The sequence below is a fragment of the Nomascus leucogenys genome, chromosome 3 (assembly GCF_006542625.1).
Source record: "Nomascus leucogenys isolate Asia chromosome 3, Asia_NLE_v1, whole genome shotgun sequence".
In the NCBI taxonomy this organism is placed as follows: Eukaryota; Metazoa; Chordata; class Mammalia; order Primates; family Hylobatidae; genus Nomascus; species Nomascus leucogenys.
In genome coordinates, this window is record NC_044383.1 from 29,596,257 (window position 1) to 29,615,310 (window position 19,054).

The following is a 19,054-nucleotide window of genomic DNA, read 5'->3' on the forward strand; positions in this document are numbered from 1 at the left end:
TGTTACTCTGCACAAATGACTTGATGTCTCAAGCTTCCAGGTGATCAAGACTCTAAGGCCAGTGTTTCCTTGCTTTTGCAGCTTATGGAGCCATTCAAGGACCCCCTGGGCAAAAAGGAGAGATGGGCACTCCAGGACCCAAAGGTAAGTGGTGGCAGAGTCAGTCCCTGGATCCTGTGTTAACACCCACCTCGTACTGAAAAGCAGCTCCTGTGCTGGTGCCACACCGGCTATCTGTGCCCTCAGTCCCCAGACTCATGTATTACTTAGTTATGTCCCATTTATCCTTCCAGGTGACAGGGGCCCTGCTGGGCCACCAGGTCATCCTGGGCCACCTGGCCCTCGAGGGCACAAGGGGGAAAAAGGAGACAAAGGTAAGTGTTGACTGCTCCATGTTTTGCATGTTCTGGAGAGCTGCAAGGCTGACACTCAGTAGAGAAGCAGGTGATTTGTTCCAGAGCAAGCCTGAGAAATTCAGGCAAATGCCAATTACTCCAGGCAGACACTGCCAAAAGCAGAATTTGCATAACAATCCCATTCACAGTGAGGAAGAAAAGGAGAGTGTCAAAGCAGGGAGGAAAAGGAGAACCAACCTGGTGTTGAAATGGGGCAAACAAGTTAAATAAATGTAGTCTTACAAAAGATTTCACCTTTGAAGCCATCTTTGCAGTAGTCACGGTTGCCATAATTGCCCAAGCCAAGATCCCCACAGGCCACAAGACATGTTTTAACTTCCTACTGATCTTCTAACTTTCAGGTGACCAAGGCTATGCTGGGCGGAGAAGGAGAAGAAGTATTGCTGTCAAGCCATAAGCTAGCCATGGCAGGACAGCTCCTGGACCAGGTCTCATAATGCATGTGGCACTTAGGTCCAAGCTCTCCAGAGGGTGAATGCTGGAGTCTGTCAATGTCCTACTGAGACAGCATAGCCAACCTAGCTAGCAACATTTGTTTTAGTCTGAACAACACATACTTATAGAATTCAGTCAAAGATACACAATCTGAAACAGCTTCATGGGGTGGACTCTAAGAGTAGTTGCAATGTTTTAGAATGAGACTTACTTCTCTGCTATCTAGATCTGAACTCCTTGGCTTCTTTACTTAGTTCAAGCCCCAGCCTAGGAAAGCCAGTTACATAAAAGTTGGCTCTGAAGTCTTAGAGCTTTGCCTAAATATGAGCCCAGAAAAGGGAGGATGGGGGTGGGGTGCCTTCCTGGAGGTGACACTTGATGGGGGTGTGTTCTGGTTACTGCTCTAAGGCTGTGCCATCAGCTCCTTCCTCCCCTGTTCATTCTGCATTCTCTAGTCAGTTGGCTAAGAAGTGACTCTTGCAACTAAAAAAATTAAGAAATTCACTTCCCCTCCAGGAGGTGATAGGGTTTCTAATGGTTATATGTATATCACATTCCCATTTGCTTAGAAAGTCTGATTGCAGCTATGATTGTCCACAGGCCCATGCTAGAGTTCATGGATATGTTATACTGAACCAGGCCAGAGCAAACAGAAAAAGAAGGGTGAAGGGCAGTGGACAAGGAAGGAATAAAGGGAGAAGGGGGAAAACAGAAAACCTGATGCTGGGGACACAGCATCAGCTCAAGACGTCACCCTCCATTCTGCACTCAGAAAATGGCACTTGGGGGACTGGGCGCAGTTGGTCTTTAACCACTTTTCAATGTCTAAAAACATCTGTTTGTGGTGTATAAGATGAAACATCATTTCAATTGTAAAATTTCCCATTAAAGTTTTTTTTTCTTTTTTAATATCATGTTTAATGTGATTCATCTGACCAAAGAAAGATTAAAAAATAGTCTGGGTTAACTGGGTCTGACTCTAACACTGTTTATTACAAACACAAGAAAACAAAAGTGGTTGTATTTTGGGGCACAGCTTCTGGTATTTCATTCAATCCCTGAGGTCTTTAAAGGCAAATCTTTAGATACCTGCAACTAGGAACTCAATCTGGGGATTTTACAAAGCATATGAAAGTTTTCCCTAAGCACAAGTTATTTGAAATAAACATGCAACAAATGAGCAAGAAAATTCCTTGCAATTAGGTAGTGCTTTATCCTGGGGCAATGGAATTATGATTGTAGGGCAAGTAATATGTGGAATATAGAAACTTCTATTAAAGAAAAATGTACAAATCTCAAATGCCCCAAAGAAATGCACAGTAAAATCAGACACTCCAATTCAGAAGAGACTATACTTAGCCACTGTGAATTTGTTACAAGTTGTGACTCTCAAACTGCTGGATAATTAAAAATGGGATTAAATTACATCTACTTCTACACCACTACTCTTCTAAAAAGACTATTTATTTTCCATAAGGTCTCTGCTGAGTATCTCATATTATCCCAGAAAACACACTCCACTTGTTTCCTCTATATCAAACAACCACTAACGGCAACAACCAGTCAAGCACTACAAACTCTACGTGGTCTTTTAGCCTCTTTTATTATATCCTGATAATTGCCTGCTATGAATTAACGAGAATTTTTTTTAAATGAGGCTGGGCGCGGTGGCTCATGCCTGTAATCCCAGAATTTCGGGAGGCCAAGGTGGGCAGATTGCTTAAGCCCAGGAGTTCGAGACCAGCCTGAGCAACATGGCAAAACCCCATCTCTACTAAAAATACAAAAAAACTAGCCGACATGGTTGGCGAGCACCTGTGATCCCAGCTACTTGGGAGGCTGAGGCTGAAGAATCACTTGAACCCAGGAGGTGAAGGTTGCAGTGAGCCGAGAATGCACCACTGCCCTCCAGCCGGCGAGACTCCATCTCAAATAATAAAATAAAACAAAAATAAAATAAAAATTAGTTCGTACAGCCTCCAGATTTCAAACAACTTGAGTTTTACTGTCTAATGAAAACTATTGTGTATAATAAAGGAATTGTGCCTTTTAAATAATTTTTTTCAAAAGAATTCATTAGTTTTACCCAAAGGCTGAATTTTTTACTTTTTAATTGTAGCTTTTACACTTATTAAAAGTAACTTCCAAAAAAAGGGGGGAAAAGATGTTTTGACCCTTTTAAAAAAAGTAGCTTTAGGGGTTCAAGTATTATATCCCCTTTAATAGTGATCCTTATCTTGATTAATCAAGACATAGGAGTTTTTCCCTTGTTACTAGATTTACCTAAGATACCCAAAGTCTCATCGAGTTTTATGCTCAAGTAAAATAGGGTACACGTCCAAACTTACTACCTTCTCTGGACAAAACTCAGAAAGAGGATGGGCAGATATGAGGTTATGTCCTCAGCTGGATGGCAATGGATGTGAGCCTCTTTTGTTTCATTTTTTTTTTTTTAAGTCAAGAATGAGCTCAATAGTGCACAACGCTCCCAGATTAGAAAATGACGCTCCATGCCTCCCTCCAGCTGGACACGTGCCGGTGATGCTGCCTAGCATCTACTGAATCTTGCATGAACATTATCAATGACGAAGGGACTATTTTTGCAGAAGTGAGGTCATATGATTTGTGAAAGGCTTGGTGAGAAAAATCATCCATCCCAAGGGGGAAAGAAATTAAAAACATACACATATACACATAGGGTGATAGAAATATTTTAAGCACCTCCCAAAGGAGGGGTGTGCATGCTGAAAGACAACCCCCAGCAAGTTACCACTAAAAACTACATTTGAGTGTGTGTGTGTGTTTGCGTGTGTGCTGTGGACTACAGACAGCTAGGAATACTAACTCTGGAAGGGTCAGAAGACCTGGGGGGACTGAAAGTTTTACAATGTAACTAGGACCAACAACTGCAAAGTGTTCTCAGGCAGGACACTCCAGTTTCAAAGATTCTCAATAAAAGACTGCTTCCCAAAATTGATTAAGAAATAACTTTATTTTTCATGTGTCAATCCCATGATTGAAAAGACATGTTGCTCCCAAGTAGATAAGAGGCATAATCTGAAACAAAATTCTTTCTGAAAATTTAGCTTATCAACTCATTACACTGCAAACCAGAGAAGGAGCACAAAAAGCTGCAGCCCACATTGAAACCTGGCAAACACTCTCCGCCAAAATTAGTAGCAGGAATGTTAAAGCTTTATCAAAAACATGTCAGCAACGGAATAGCAACAATACAGCCATTAACTGTTGTGCCTTCAACTTAAGAAAAGCATTTAAAGCATCACCCCATTTCTTATAAAAATCATTTCTCAGAAAAGAATTGTTAATCAAAAGACTATTAGAACTGGAACTCTCTTCTTTCACTTCAGTTCTAGATTTTCTTTAATCAACAATATCTCTAGTTAATACTTGGACAGAATTTGGCTTCTCAGAAGCGTCTTTGTCATTTAAGCAGTGTGGAATGGGAAAAAGTGTGTAGTTACAAGGAAACTAGAAGAGTACAAAAAAATAGTCACTTCTGAAACTCACTGATGCTCAAGAAATCAGAGACCCTTCATTAAGGTGGGTCTCATATGCCTGAGAGCTTTGTGCTTGAGGAAGTATGACTTAGAGGTAGCTCTGGTTCTGGTAATTTATATTTAATTATAATTTGCTGTATCCTGTCACAAGAGAGTTCTAATATTTTCAGCAAAGTAAAAGCATTCAACATTTTTTCCTTACCACCCTATAGCTTCCCCATAGAAAAAGATAAGAAAAAGCTTAATGTGACTCCACATAGAAGAGCAGCTAATTCAGCAATTCACACTGTATGGTTGTTAACAGGACTAGGAAAGGCAGCCTGGTGCCCCAAGCTGTAGGAGCTGGATCTGCAGAAGTATGCAGGTCTGCTGTGTTCACAGCACTCAGGGAAAGAGGGGAGGAGGTGGCTGATGACAGTGCACATTCGGAGAAGTTTTTATGTGTTTCATGGCATATTCTGCCATAGCAACAGAACAACCAAATCAGGAGTAGATTTGACTGTACTCTTCGATTTCAAAGAAGTCTGCGCCCCTTGCCCACTCGCCACCTACACTTCATGCAGGAAAGATAGATCACTATCATCTATTTGAATACAGGGCCTCAGAAGAGGTGGGCTGGTATGGGTACAAATAGCATATTTTATAACAAAACACTTTTTGAAAAGATTTATATAACTTTAAGTATTAAAATGAATGCTTTACCTCTACATACGTATCACTGTACAGTCTTGCACCCACACGATTATGGTCATATTTGAAAGCGAACTCAAGCACAAACACTGAATCCAAAAGGCAGTTTTAAGGGAGATCCAACCTTACCCACAGCGTCAGCCATTCCACTCTGAGCCTCTCTCCTTGAGTCAATACTCTGAATGTCAAGTTGAAAGGAACAGAAAGAATCAAATATTCAGACCAAATTAATCAGGCACCACACACTGTTTAGCACACAGGGTATCAATTAAATGATACTAGGAAAAAAAAATGTCTACTGCCTGAGGTATTCATTTTTTAAAAGTCAATAAACTGAAAATTTCAAAGGAGAAAGTGGTATGAAAACGTTCCTTCCCAATCCCTCTTCAAATAAATCATTAAATACACTGGGCAACATTATACTGTCATTTTTATCATAACAATATAAACAATTTTTATCATCCTGAATATTACTTTATAAAGATATATATTTTAAAAGGCTTTCAAAACATTTTTCAACCCAGCATTTGAGAATAAAGCATTAAGAGTTTTGTATACAGTAACACATTCATGTGATAAGTGTATGAATTTACAACTATACATAATATGTATATATATGTATATATATTTATATAAAAAACAAACTTGGCCAGAAGTTAAGGCTACCTACAAAGTTGTCCAAGTAAATTATGCTTGTCAAAACAATTATAAAATTAAAATCACACATGCATTTTTAAATCATCTAAATCACTGACAAACAAGGTTCAGCATCCAAAGTTTTCAAATTAACTGCAAGAAAGTGCTACAGACATTTACATTTTCTAAATATGAATCAGTGTTCCCACAAAGTTACACTTAAATTTTTCACCAGCCTCAAAAGTAATATAACTGAAAACAAACTTTCACAATTTGGTACCTAGCACTCTTAAGAGAGAATAGGTTGAAAATGGCAGGCAGCAAGCATCATTCACAAATGTGCTGTCTCACACAGCAAAGTACAGTTTATAATACTGTCTGACCTGACACGTGGTTGAAATTCTAAGCCTCATAAGGGACTAGGAGTGAACATTTCATTAATAATTACACACATCAGCAACCACATAATAAAGGCTTCAGGCTTTTCCCACTCAAATCAAAGTGAATGATTTAAACATGGAACAAAATAAAACCAAGACATAAGTAGCCTCATTTCAAAATAAGGAAAAGTAATTTCTGACATGTGCCTAAATATTTAATTTAAACTTTTAAAAAAGTATTCTGAACAAATGCCTCTTTTAAGATTAATTTCCGAAGATATATTTATAAATATAACTCACAGCCTGCAGGCCTCTGACAGAGTTTTAAACAGAATTAGCTAAGATGGAGAGAAATCATTTAACCAGCTCAGGTATTATTTTAGAAAATAAACACAGATAGCTAAACCTACATTGCTTAAATTTCATGAGTTTTATACTTCCAATTTGCAATCTAAAAGCTACCTCTTTTTTTCATCTTTCCAAACTTTGTACATGTATTTTAGGATGAAAATTTCTATCAAATGGTAAGAGAAGCAAAAATTCCAAAACAACCATGTTTAATTCTAAGGATGTTTTTGTCCCTGTTGATCAAAAAGAAAATCCTACTTACGACTTGACTGAAATTTAGTGTTTTAGGCACTATCTTAAGAAAATTAGCACCCTCAATTATTAGCTCATGCCTAAAGAGGTAATTTGTTTTGACGAATCACTGAAATAATTTTTCTTTTTTAAAAGAGGTTGAGGCTGAGGCCGGAGAATGGCGTGAACCCGGGTGGCAGAGCTTGCAGTGAGCCAAGATAGCGCCACTGCAGTCCGGCCTGGGCGAAAGAGTGAGACTCCGTCTCAAAAAAAAAAAAAAAAGAGGTTGTTCCTATTTAAAGAAAAAAATATATTCATTTACTGAGTCAATAGCATATTTGAGCAAATCATAGCTTTTTTATGAGAGCTGATCCACCAAAAGAAAATAATCCCAACTCTCTACAGCAGAGCTTCAACTACAGAATTTAGGCATCATTGAGAAGTTACGTCAGGTAAGAAGAATTTATTAATACTTAGTGATGTAACAGTTTTTCTTAAATAACTTTAAACATTATTTCTCCAACAGTTTTCAGGTAGCAGTGTCTATAAGAACATAATTTTTAAGATGCATATACACAGTCACCTTAGTCACCAAGATGCTACTTTGCCAACACGGCCTAGCATCTGTCTTAGTTCGTTTTCCCTTCATCTTTGCTTAAAAACAAAACAAAACAAAACAAAAACAAAAAAAGAAAACACCTAGAAGGTGAGGCAGGTGATTGTCTTCGTGAGCTATCTGACAGACTGTGGCAGAAGATGAGAACAGAATGACATACTGAAAGAGCCAAACCCACGCACAGAATGCTTCCCAGTGTTATGATCCGGTGGAATGCAAGCTGGGAATAGGATAAAATTTGGAAATCCGGCTCTGTGTTGATGGGTTAAGGCATTCAGACTCCCCAGTCATTTTAAAGAATACTTCCTGTTCCTGTAGTTTCCTGGCAAACTCTTCTTCCAGTGTCTTAAAAAGAAAGGGAAAAAGAAATTGTTGTGTGCTGGTATTATATATAGAATTTATGCTGACAGCCAAGATAAAACTACTTGTCCAAAACACTTTCTTTGTATATAATCCTCAAGAAGACACGCCTGCTCAATTTTTTAAGATCATAAGCTTTGCACAGCCCTATGTGCAAGTCCAGCTCAGCCACATACGTGGACAATTTGGGTCCATTACTTACCTTCCCTATATTAGAGAACCATTTAATTCCTCAATTCCTCTGCTGTAAAAATAGGGATAATTTGCTATGTGAAGTCTAAATGTGATAATGATGTACTCACACATACTATGCACCCCTAATATATGGTACCTATTATTAACTATTATCTGTTTCTCCCACATGGCACTTACCCCTGCCTACTTGTTATTTTAGTTACGATGTGCCTGTCTTTTCTTTCACACTAGACTATAATATAAACTGTTTAAAAGTACAACCTAAACCAGAATCATTTTTACCCCCATAATACAGAGCAAAAATAAGTGCTTGAGAAATGTAAGAGGCACCGTTGTGATGTGAATGTCTGTGCCCCCCAAATCCATATAAAACCTAATTCCTAATGTGCGGGTACTATGCATAGAAGGTGGGACCTCTGAGAAGGGATGAGATCATGAGCTGGAGCCCTCCAAATGGGATGAATGCCTTCATGAGGGGCTAAAGAGAGTTGTTATTCCGCCATGTGAGGACACAGTGAGAAGTCGGCAGTCTGTAACCCAAATGAGGACCCTCACCAAAGCGTGACCGTGTTGGCACCCTGGTCTCAGACTCCCCAGCCTCCAGTTTATGGCATCTTGTTACAGGTATCAATGACTTTGTGGAGAAGTGATTCAGGGATAAGTGGTACTGTAGAGGTACAAAGCATAGGAAAAGAAGGAAGGATATAGGAGGGGTTCTCAAAAGAGGTGAAACATGAGCTTAGTGCTGAAGGAAAGATAAGAATTTGATAGGCAGTATGGGGAAGGCATGCCAGAAACAGAGCCGAAACACAGCACAAAGGCAGGAAGCTGAGGAGCTGGTATGAGGAGTGGCCACTATACCCAAGGCTGGAACATGAACTAGGAACAAAGTGGCTAGTGGGAGAGGAAGCTAGAAAGGGTGACTGTGACTCAGGTGTGGCACTATGAAGGCTTCGCAGTCAAACTGAGGCATTAATTTACATTTTACTCTGATGGAACTGAAGATTTCTCAACATCACTATGACAGTGTCAAGAGATGTTCTTGAGGATAAATCCTCCAGTGATGGCAGGCGAGTGGGAAGAAAGGAAATGGAACTAGAAACTAGAAGGCCCATTAGGACATTCCTGAACAATTTAAACAAGCACCAGGTTAGCAGTGAGAAAGAAAGGAGACACGTTATGAAAAAGAGTCCAAATTAATTGGCATCTGATTGAATGTAGGGTGTGACAGAAATGAAAAATAATTCTGGTTTCTAGCGTAGATGTCAGTTAAGAGAACAGGAATGCAGAAAAGAACATCTGATGGTGAGTGGGCTGCAGTGAGCGGGGAAAGGTGAGATGGAGATGAAGGAACATCTGGTGGTGAGTGGGCTGCAGTGAGTGGGGAAAGGTGAGATGGAGATAAAGGAACATCTGGCAGTGAGTGGGCTGCAGTGAGTGGGGAAAGGTGAGATGGAGATGAAGGAACATCTGGCGGTGAGTGGGCTGCAGTGAGTGGGGAAAGGTGAGATGGAGATGAAGGAAAAGGATGCTGAGTTTGGTTTTCTCTCTAATGAGTTTATACTCTTTAGTCAGCACTGAACAGGTATGTAGTCATCTGTACAATGTGCCAGGAACTGTTCTAGAAACTGGGTACATATCAATAAATGAAGCGATCATGGCACGCTTTTAAGGAGTTTATATTCTCACTCACCAGAAGCTACAATAAACAAATGTGTCTGGTGGAGATGAATTGTTACAAAGAAAAACAAAGAAAGGAGAGCAGATACAGAACGTTTGGGGTTCAGTATAGGTGCTACTGAGATACAGTGACCAAAAAAAGGAACCACAAGGCCTAGGTGAAATGAGGAGGAGCAGAACACTCAGATGGAAAATGGGCACTTAGTGCTCAAACTGATAATAAAAACAAGAAACAATAATAGCAATAGCAACCATTCACTGAACCATTACTATAGCTCAGGTACTAGATAACTGCTATATAAACAACACCAAATAGATAGGTAGTATCACTCTCATTTTACAAATTAGGAAAACTAGGCCTAGAAATGGTAAGTGAGAAAATTAATCAGTAAGTGTCAGTACTGAGATCTGAACCCACATCTGTATGACTTTACAATTCGTGCTCTATACAATCGCTACCATTTAAGTTTTGGAGTTGTCTATATGCAACAGTTGAAGCCATCACTAGCGATAAAATCATCAAGGTAAAGACTGTTCTTTACTAAAGGGGCAAAACTGAGAAATGCCTACATTTCAGGAGACAAAAGGGGATAAAGAACACAGAGAATGAGCAGGGCTGTGTCACAAAAGCCAGGTGAGAGGAGAATTTTAAGAAACAAGACTTTTAAGGAGAACAGTTAGATAAGGCCATAGGATTTGTTTATTAGCAACTCACTTGTGACCACTGTCAACAAGTTCAACTAGGGTGTTTGAAGCAGATGCTAGGCTGCAAGTAGGTAAAGGAGATTTTTCACCATTTACAATTCTGTACCTTTTGAATTCTATACTACGTGAATACATTACCTATTCAAAAAATTTAACAATAAATAAAATTTAAATTAAAAAACCACATTATGGGCCGGGCATGGTGGCTCACGCCTGTAATCCCAGCACTTCGAGAGGCCCAAGCAGGTGAATCACCTAAGGTTAGGAGTTCGAGACCAGCCTGACCAACATGGCGAAGCCCCATCTCTACTGAAAATACAAAAATTAGCCAGGTGTGGTGGCGGATGCCTGTAATCCCAGCTACCTGGGGGACTGAGACAGAGGAATTGCTTGAACCCAGGAGGCGGAGGTTGCAGTGAGCCGAGATCACGCCACTGCACTCCAGCCTGGGAGACAGAGTGAGACTCCATCTAAACAAACAAACAAAAAGCCACACTATGAACTCACTTAGTCATTTCACTTCCTTTGGCACATAGCTAAATATATATTTCCTTGATTGACTGATTGGATGGATGGAAGAAAGGAATGGTAGAAATGTATAGTAGGCAGGAAGCCCCCGCAAAACAAAGGTTTAAGTTTGAGTAGCCAAGGGTCAGAGGTCATATAGTGATAGCAAAAACTCTAGGTGAGATGGTTAGCCAGTAAGACCAGGTGAATAGGGTGTCAAGTACAAACAAGGGAAAGGGGTGAGACAGGGAAGACACCATCCCTATTTTACCAGATTTCAAGTTTATATAGAATACCAGGGCCTTTTAATATGGCTCCAGTTGAGCTGTTCAGACTCAGCTGTCATCGCTTCCTTCCTTCCTTTTCTTCCTCCCTAGTGACTATACACTGGCACACACCCCCTCTTATACTCCAATGTCAGAGAACGATCTACAATTCTCTGTACACTTCCTTTTCACTCATTCTCTTCTCTCTACTCAGATCATCCCATTCCACTCCAATCAGCCCATCCGCTTAGCAAGTTCTTACTCATCTTTCAAGACTCACTTGGCTTGCAAGGCATCTCCTCTTGAAGACCTTCCCTGACTTACCCAGGCAGATTAAAGCTCTCCTCCTCCTCTGCTTACAAAATCTGTTCCTTTCTCTTGTATCCTGTACTCACCTCCTTCAGAGCAATGACCCTACCAATTCATAACTGCTTGTCACTAGATTCCACACCTTCTGGGGACAGAAATTTTGTCTTTTCATCTCTATGTTTCCTGCCCCTGACACTGTACCTGACACACAGTAGGTAAAGAGCCAATAGCTGGGTAGACGGACAAGTATACACATATCATTTTAATTAAAGCTTTTAAAATTACCTTTTTCCTAGGTCTCAATTTCTCTCTCCACTCCTTTAATTCTTGGCTATGTTCCTCATCTAACTCCTTCAGTTTCTGAGTCTCATGCTCAACCAACAAGTGGCATTTTTCATTCTGAAAATAAAGTTGGGATTTAAAAAAATTTCAGATCAACTAAGCAATTTTTCACAAATACAATTATCTTCCATAATAATAAATTACTCATCAAATATCATGCCATTACTGAGATTCAAGTTTTCCTCTATAAAAACCAAGGGCCATGAATTAGGAAATGAATCATAGCTTCATTTTTACAAGTTTAGAAGCTAGAACTATTACATACAATATAAAAAGAACTTAAAAAGAACTAGCTTGAGCTTTTGTTTTTCCTTTCTAAGAAGATTTGCTCATAAAACTGACACTTCAGAAGGCAGCTTGCATACATTTTACCTGTGAGTACAGAATGTAGGATCTGGTACTAAAGGGTTGGCCTAATAGATCTATTCCTGTAATAGATCTATTGGCCCATTAGGCCAATCTATTAGGATCTGTTCTACTATAGTAAATTAAGCAAATATATAAATACCCACATTTATACACTACTCTGAAATCTTAAACATTTTAGATGGGCTGTACACTCTATGTAAGGTCCTAAATCAGCCCTCTCTCAAGTAACCTTTAAATTTCTTAGGAGAAAAATTCCCATGTATTTAACTTATCACTTATTTCAAAAACCTAGAAGAAAATAAACTATTTCCCTCTAAATGGAAAAGAAATGTTAAATTTAGAATCTGACAAAAAAATTCAGAATATGACAACAAAACTGTCTACATCATTTTGAAACTCTCCACATCTTCTTGCAAAATATACTAAAAACCATACTCAATACCGCTTTTGAAAGACTCAATTTCGTAGGTTACAATTTAGCTTCATGTTTACATTAATCATGGTTATATATAATCTACACAAGTGCCTTTGATACTAAACTGATCTTCATTTGGATCTGTACAAAAAACAGAACCTCTCAAACCCAGCATGTTCGTAAGTATGATGCAGTTGACTTTGGCTAGCTAGTGTTCTCTCAAAAGCAGCCACTTGTGCTGCCGCATCCTATGGGCTTTGCTGTCAGGCTTCCGTATCTGACCTGCAGCTGATGCAGTTCGCGGACATTGGCTTCACACTGCAACTGAAGATCCCGCATTTGATTCTCATGTTTCTGATGCTGAGCCATTCTCTCATTTTTCTGCCTCTTTTCTTCTTGTGCAGCAAACTATAAATAAGAAAAAAAGATAAATTATAGTTCAGAAGCATGTGATTTCTATATATTCTGAAGATATAAAGGAATTTAACAAAACAAGGCACAATATACTGAAGCTACAAGTAATAATATGCTGAGACTCAAACCTGGAGTCCACATCACAGCTTCAGGGGGAGCAGGAACTTCTGATTAAAACCTTGATCCTCCTATCTGCTTAGTGATCTGAGTTAATTTGTGTGTGTGACCGTGACTACAGAAGTATCACAGTGAGGCCATATATCTTGACTTGAAAAGTTGTCCAAGTCATCTCATTCCCAGGGCTGGTCTTAGGACCAGTCTAGCTCAGGAGCTGGTATGGGGTATAGGAGGAAGGGCTTTACTCTCTGTGGGGAAGACTAATTGGTATATGCCATATATCTATAGCCCCAGCCCACAGAGTTAAAGTGAACATCAACAAGCCTAAGGTGGCTCTAACTGTTTAGAAAGAAAGGAATTTTGTAGAACTTCTAATGGTCATTCAAAACTTTAAAACCTAAAAGAGGAGAGACTAATTTGCATATTTACCTGTTTAATTTTATCACGGTCCTGATCTGGTGTGGCTGTTGAGTTAATTCTCAGACTTTTCTTAAACATAGCCATTCGAGTCTTGGCTACGCTGCGCTGAATCTTGGGCAGTCTTGCCCTTTCTTGAGTCTGTCTGTTTTTCAATTCCTCAATAAGTCTTTGATTGTAACGCTGCATTTGCTCTGTTTCCTATGAAAGTTTTAAATAGAATCCAGTGACACAGAAACAATAGTCAGTACCCACATGCATATTCAAATATGCCATTTTGTTGTTGTTGTTTCCTATAATTACCCTCTCCCTTGTTGCAGTGACCAGCAAAATACTAGGCACAAAATAACTCGTAAGAAGTTAGGCTAGGTCTGGTGGCTGACACTTGTAATCCCAGCACTTTGGGAGGCTGACACAGGAGGATCACTTGAGCCTAGGAGTTTGAGACCAGCCTGTGAAACATAGTGAGACCCTGTCTCCACACACAAAATTTTTTTTTTTTAATTAGCAGGGTGTGGTGGTACATGAATATACTTGGCAGGCTGAGGTAGGAGGATCCCTTGAACCCAGGAGTTCGAGGTTAAGTGAGCTATGATTGAGTGCCACTGCACTCCAGCCCAGGTGACAGAGCAAGACTCTGTCTCAAAAGAATAAAAAGAAAAGAAAGTTATTAGTGATGAGAGTTTTATATTGCAACTCTTTTAATAAGTACAAGGAGTCCATACTTTAAGATACTTGAACCACAAATAGAGCCAAAATAGCTACCTTTGACAGTCAAGATGAAGATTACAAGGTGTAAAACGTCTTTAAGCATTGTAATTAGTTACTTTCCTCATAATTTGTAGAAAAGAAGTTTGCAATCATGATCAAAATACAATTAATTACTCCAAACTTCATCCAAGAAATTGTAGGATAAAAGACAGAAAGGAAATCTAAAATTGATTATCTAAGAAACTTAAGTTTCAAAACTAAATAGCTTTGCAAACTTTAAAACGAACAAAAAAATGAAAAAATTTTCCTTTCATTAACCTTCTCGTGGCGCTTAAGTAGCTGATGTCTTTGCATGAAATACTGATCTTTAAGCTGCTGTTTGAGCAGCTGGTGTTTTTCTTGTAAGTGTCGTTCTTCGAGCTCCCAAATTGCAGCTTCTCGAGCTAGAAGACAGCAGTTTTCAAAATGTCACTTTGCTCTTTTTTTACTAATGTACTTTGCTCTTCATTTTAATATTTACATAGAAGTATTCTAAATACACTAACTTGCACACACATATTGACATTCTGAGCTGTAAGTGCAATTGTAACCAATGTAAGGCAATATCTATTACCTCTTTCCAGTCTGTTCTAATGTCGTATAAACAGAGAATGTCCTACCCCGAACACCAAAATCCTATTTAATCTTAATATGAAAGAAAAAAAAAAATCTAAGCTAATTTGTTAGGGAAGATAAGTACTTTAAATTCCATTCTAACACACGACCATTAGGTATACTAACAACTATAAGGCATAATGAGTATACAAAATTATTCAGATATATTTCCAGCATCATCAGGGCAAGAAGAAATTTTAAGGGTTATATGTTTACGTTCACTTCTACTGTCATAAGGAATTCTACATTTTGCAGTATTTCTTAATTTTAAAAAAATTACCTCTCATGAGCTGTTGCTTGTTATTCAGGCACTCTCTCTCAATATTAGCTAACTCTGCCTTCTGCTGCTGGATGATCTTTTTCAGAGAGCCATCTAATTCTTGCTGTTGTTTCTGAACAAACTCTTGCTCCTATTAAAAACAGTTAATTGTCAGTTAATAAGTATCTAATGAACTAAACATCCATTTATCTATATGGCTGTATATATTAGTGGTTAACAAGATTTCCAAACCAAGTTTGCAAAGTTAGCTGGATTTTAAAATCACCAAAATTATATAGTACAAATGTATTTAGTCACCCAATTCAGTCTAAGAAAAAAGCATTAGAATACATAATATTCTAAACTCACTAAGAAGGATACATACAGAATAAACATATAGCCCAGTCATAATTAAAGTGCCCTATTACACTAGCATCTTTGAGAGAACAGTAAATTTGCAGCTTCTAAAACTGATTACTCATTCCACTATGGTGTGACTAAAACAAGGATAAATAAGAAATGCCCTTTAAGTGTCAGGTGTGGTGGCTCATGCCTGTAATCCCAGCACTCTGGAAGGCCAACACGGGTGGTTCTCTTGAGGTCAGGAGTTCGAGACCAGCCTGGCCAACATGGTGAAACCCCATCTCTATTAAATATACAACAATTAGCCAAGTGTGGTAGCGGGTGCCTGTAATCCCAGCTACTAGGGAGGCTGAGGCAGGAGAATTGCTTGAATCTAGAGGGTGGAGGTGGCAGTGAGCTGAGATCATGCCACGGCATTGCAACCTGGGTGACAGAGTGAGACTCGATCTCAAAAAAAAAAAAAAAAAAAAAAAAAAAAGAAAGGCCCTCTAGGAAGAAAGGCAATTAAGAGCTAACAGGTAAAACAGATACCAGAATTTGGGGAACTAAAGAGGAAGAATTTTAGGAGATAAATTTTAGGAAGAAATACCATGGCTACCTCAAAAGAAGAAGATAGTTTCTGTATCTACAGCATGTGCCTAAAAAGAACAATAGTAGAGAAATTAATGAGAAGTCATGCATTGCTAGAGAAATGCAAACTGGGGATAGGAAAGTGAGTTACATACTATAAATCTATCAAGAAAATTTGTATAATCACAGAATTCTATAAACATGTTTGGGATTCACTAATTCATTCAACAAATATTTATTGAGTACATACTCTCTACCCGAATGCCAAATTTCTGCTTTAGAAAAACACCCTTCAATTATCGTGCAAAAAAAGGAAATATTAAAGTGACTTATGGTCTTTCTGCTAGAATCATACATTTACAGAAGAAAAGGAGTAACATCCAAATTGAAGAAATGTAAATTTGGATCTGTCCATCCCTCTCTTGGCAGTTACAGCAGGTGGTGATTGGCTCAAGGACTATTCAATCAATTTTTGTGTGGATTCAGAATTTGGAATTGAAGCAGAATTTCACTTGTAATCCCCCCTCTTGCACGTCCTCGAGAAGATCAAAACCCAAGATGCATTTTGGAACTATTCTTGAGGCCTTAGAGTCTGACAAGGTCTGGATCACTGCCAGGCAGCTCCTCAAATGCACAGAAAGTCTCACTCCACTCCCCAGGATGGTTGCCTTGCTACCATCCTGAATCTCTGGAGGTGACAAAGTTCATGTCAGAGAGTGAACTAGTTTGGTGTTGTAAATGCTGCTGTTTCATCTGCATCATCATTTGCATTTTAGCATAAATACATATATAGTATTTCGAATGCCTCTATAAAATGCAATTACCAACTTGGCTATAGTCACCTGTAAAACTTTATCATTAAGGCAATTATCATTGAAGAAATTTTCAATGAATATTTAAATTCAACTATCTAGAATAAGGGCTTCTGAGTTTTATTTAAAGAGATGCAAAATCTCCAAGCCTATCTTTTAAGTAGTTATAACAAAGTTGTTCAAGCTTTTCTTTTTCCTACTATTTGTAACAAAATTAAACTGTTTCTGTAATTTCAATTGTAAAATTTCTTTTTCTTTTTTTTTTTTTTTGAAACGAAGTCTTGCTCTGTCGCCCAGGCTGGAATGCAGTGGCGTGGTCTCGGCTCACTGCAAGCTCTGCCTCCCGGGTTCATGCCATTCTCCTGCCTCAGCCTCCTGAGTAGCCGGGACTACAGGCGCCCACCACCACGCCCGGCTAATTTTTTGTATTTTTTAGTAGAAACAGGGTTTCACCGTGCTAGCCAGGATGGTCTTGATCTCCTGACCTTGTGATCCACCCACCTCGGCCTCCCAAAGTGTTGGGCATTACAGGCGTGAGCCACCGCGCCTGGCCTCAATTGTAAAATTTCTATATACAAACTTGTTCAATAAACAACGTAACCTGCAAAAATATCAAAGAGTTTTCTTTTGTTCAACATTTTTATCATTGGTTTGCATACAGGATTAAAAAAAAAATCTGTGTAGACAGAAACAGTGAGTCTAAATTAACTAGCATAAATATAAATCTTACATTTAGGCACAAAAAAATCAAACACAAAAGTAAAGGATGGGGTGAATAAATACTTATGGGAAAATAAAAAAGGTAAATATAAGCCAGCACTAAAACAGTAAATGTAATTTCTCATCTATGCAATTTTTGTTCATATTACTGTATTTACGTCTAAATTAAACATGGTAAGAGTTCAATTCAAAGAAAACCTCTATTAAGCACTTAGTAAATGGTGGGCACTATACTACTTAGAAGGTTACTAAAATTAATAAAAGAGAGTTCTGCCTTGAAGGAGCTTCTACTCAATTGGTCCCAAGTATCAACAGTCTTGGTCTCAGTCCACATAAAGAGTAGTGGGTCCCTTCCCTTAGTATCACATTTTTAAAAGTTCAAAAGTAAACCAGAGAAAACTCAAAGCTGGGAATAAAGGATTCAGAAACCACGCTTCACAATGACTGCCTGAAAGAACTAGAGAAGTGTTCCTTAAAGCAGCTAACTCATAAAGGGTAAAGAAGAGCTATGACTGTTTATATACTGAAGCAGGCAGAACTAGCACTGTGTGGCTCCAGAAGTAAGACAGGGATCAACAGGTAAAAGTGAAGATAGGCAGAATAAGTCCAATGTATACAAGTCCTAACAATTAGAGTGAGCAAAGAACCCAGCTGCCTTACAGAGCTATAGACTTGAAAAATTAAAGCAGAATCTGGATGACTATGTAGTCAGACAGTGTATAAAGGATTTTTTATATTAAAGCTAAAAATTATCTGAAAAGGTCCCTTACACACTAATCAATATATTACCTCAAAACAAACAAAATGTTAATGTTATTACACATTCACTAAATTCCCTAACTTCAAAAGCCAAATACAGTAACATTCACAATGGAATTTATAATTAGAAATTACTTTCAGGTACGAAAAGAGCACTCACATTTCAAAAAGATTACACAAACACACCTTAAAAAAAAAAACAGATGAACTTAATCACTTGGATTAACAAATAAAAGACAACAACAAAAGAACCCAAACTATTAAGGCCAAAAATCATTTTTTAAAGTAAACACACAAATTGTAAAATGAGTGCCCTTTAAAAGTACAAGTTTAAATTCGGATAAACAGTTTTATCATATTAATCAGATAACTATAAACATTAAAAATACAACTTTGGGGTCTAGAAAACTGTAAGAAGGGGTTATGACATATTGGGCTATTTGTATAGAATTTGATCATTTTAAATGAAAAGAAAGGCTAAAAATGGTAATGATCAGAAAAGTGATCGTAATTCATAATTTCTCCCTCTCCTTTTAAAAATCAATGTTTTACTTACTCTCTTAGAAAACTGTAAAAAGTCAAACAGCTGCCAATAATAAAAAACAAGTCTAATTTCAGGAGAGGAAAAAGGAGGGGTTGAAATCAAGCTGTATTCTATCTGCTCCTGTTGTATATATCAAACTTCACAAACAAAAATTACAGTGTTAAATGAGCTAGTTATTTCCCTACAGAAACTGCAAGAAAGAATACAGCTTGGAATTTCCGACTTAACTTAAAACTACAATAAGGAGAATAGCAACTCACTATTCATTATTGACTACTTGAATAAATGGAAAATAG

The 19,054-nt window shown here is 38.2% G+C and overlaps 2 protein-coding genes across 3 annotated transcripts in view; one reads left to right on the forward strand and one right to left on the reverse strand.

Moving 5' to 3' along the window:
* Positions 1-1,756, forward strand: part of COL17A1 (collagen type XVII alpha 1 chain) — a 55,351-nt gene extending 53,595 nt beyond the window's left edge. Inside the window, exons 54-56 of the mRNA XM_003255434.3 lie at positions 82-144; positions 294-374; positions 758-1,756. Of these exons, the coding sequence (XP_003255482.2) occupies positions 82-144; positions 294-374; positions 758-813 (200 nt within the window). The 3' untranslated portion in view covers positions 814-1,756. The remainder of the gene's footprint in view (positions 1-81; positions 145-293; positions 375-757) is intronic.
* A 5,175-nt stretch (positions 1,757-6,931) lies between these two features.
* SLK (STE20 like kinase) overlaps positions 6,932-19,054 on the reverse strand; it is a 65,327-nt gene continuing 53,204 nt past the window's right edge. For both annotated transcript variants that reach the window (XM_030807409.1, XM_012505754.2), the window contains 6 exons: positions 15,012-15,141; positions 14,396-14,520; positions 13,379-13,567; positions 12,701-12,826; positions 11,578-11,691; positions 6,932-7,615 (listed from right to left, as the gene is read on the reverse strand). In XM_030807409.1, coding sequence (XP_030663269.1) covers positions 7,469-7,615; positions 11,578-11,691; positions 12,701-12,826; positions 13,379-13,567; positions 14,396-14,520; positions 15,012-15,141 — 831 coding nt within the window. In that variant the 3' untranslated portion in view covers positions 6,932-7,468. The remainder of the gene's footprint in view (positions 7,616-11,577; positions 11,692-12,700; positions 12,827-13,378; positions 13,568-14,395; positions 14,521-15,011; positions 15,142-19,054) is intronic.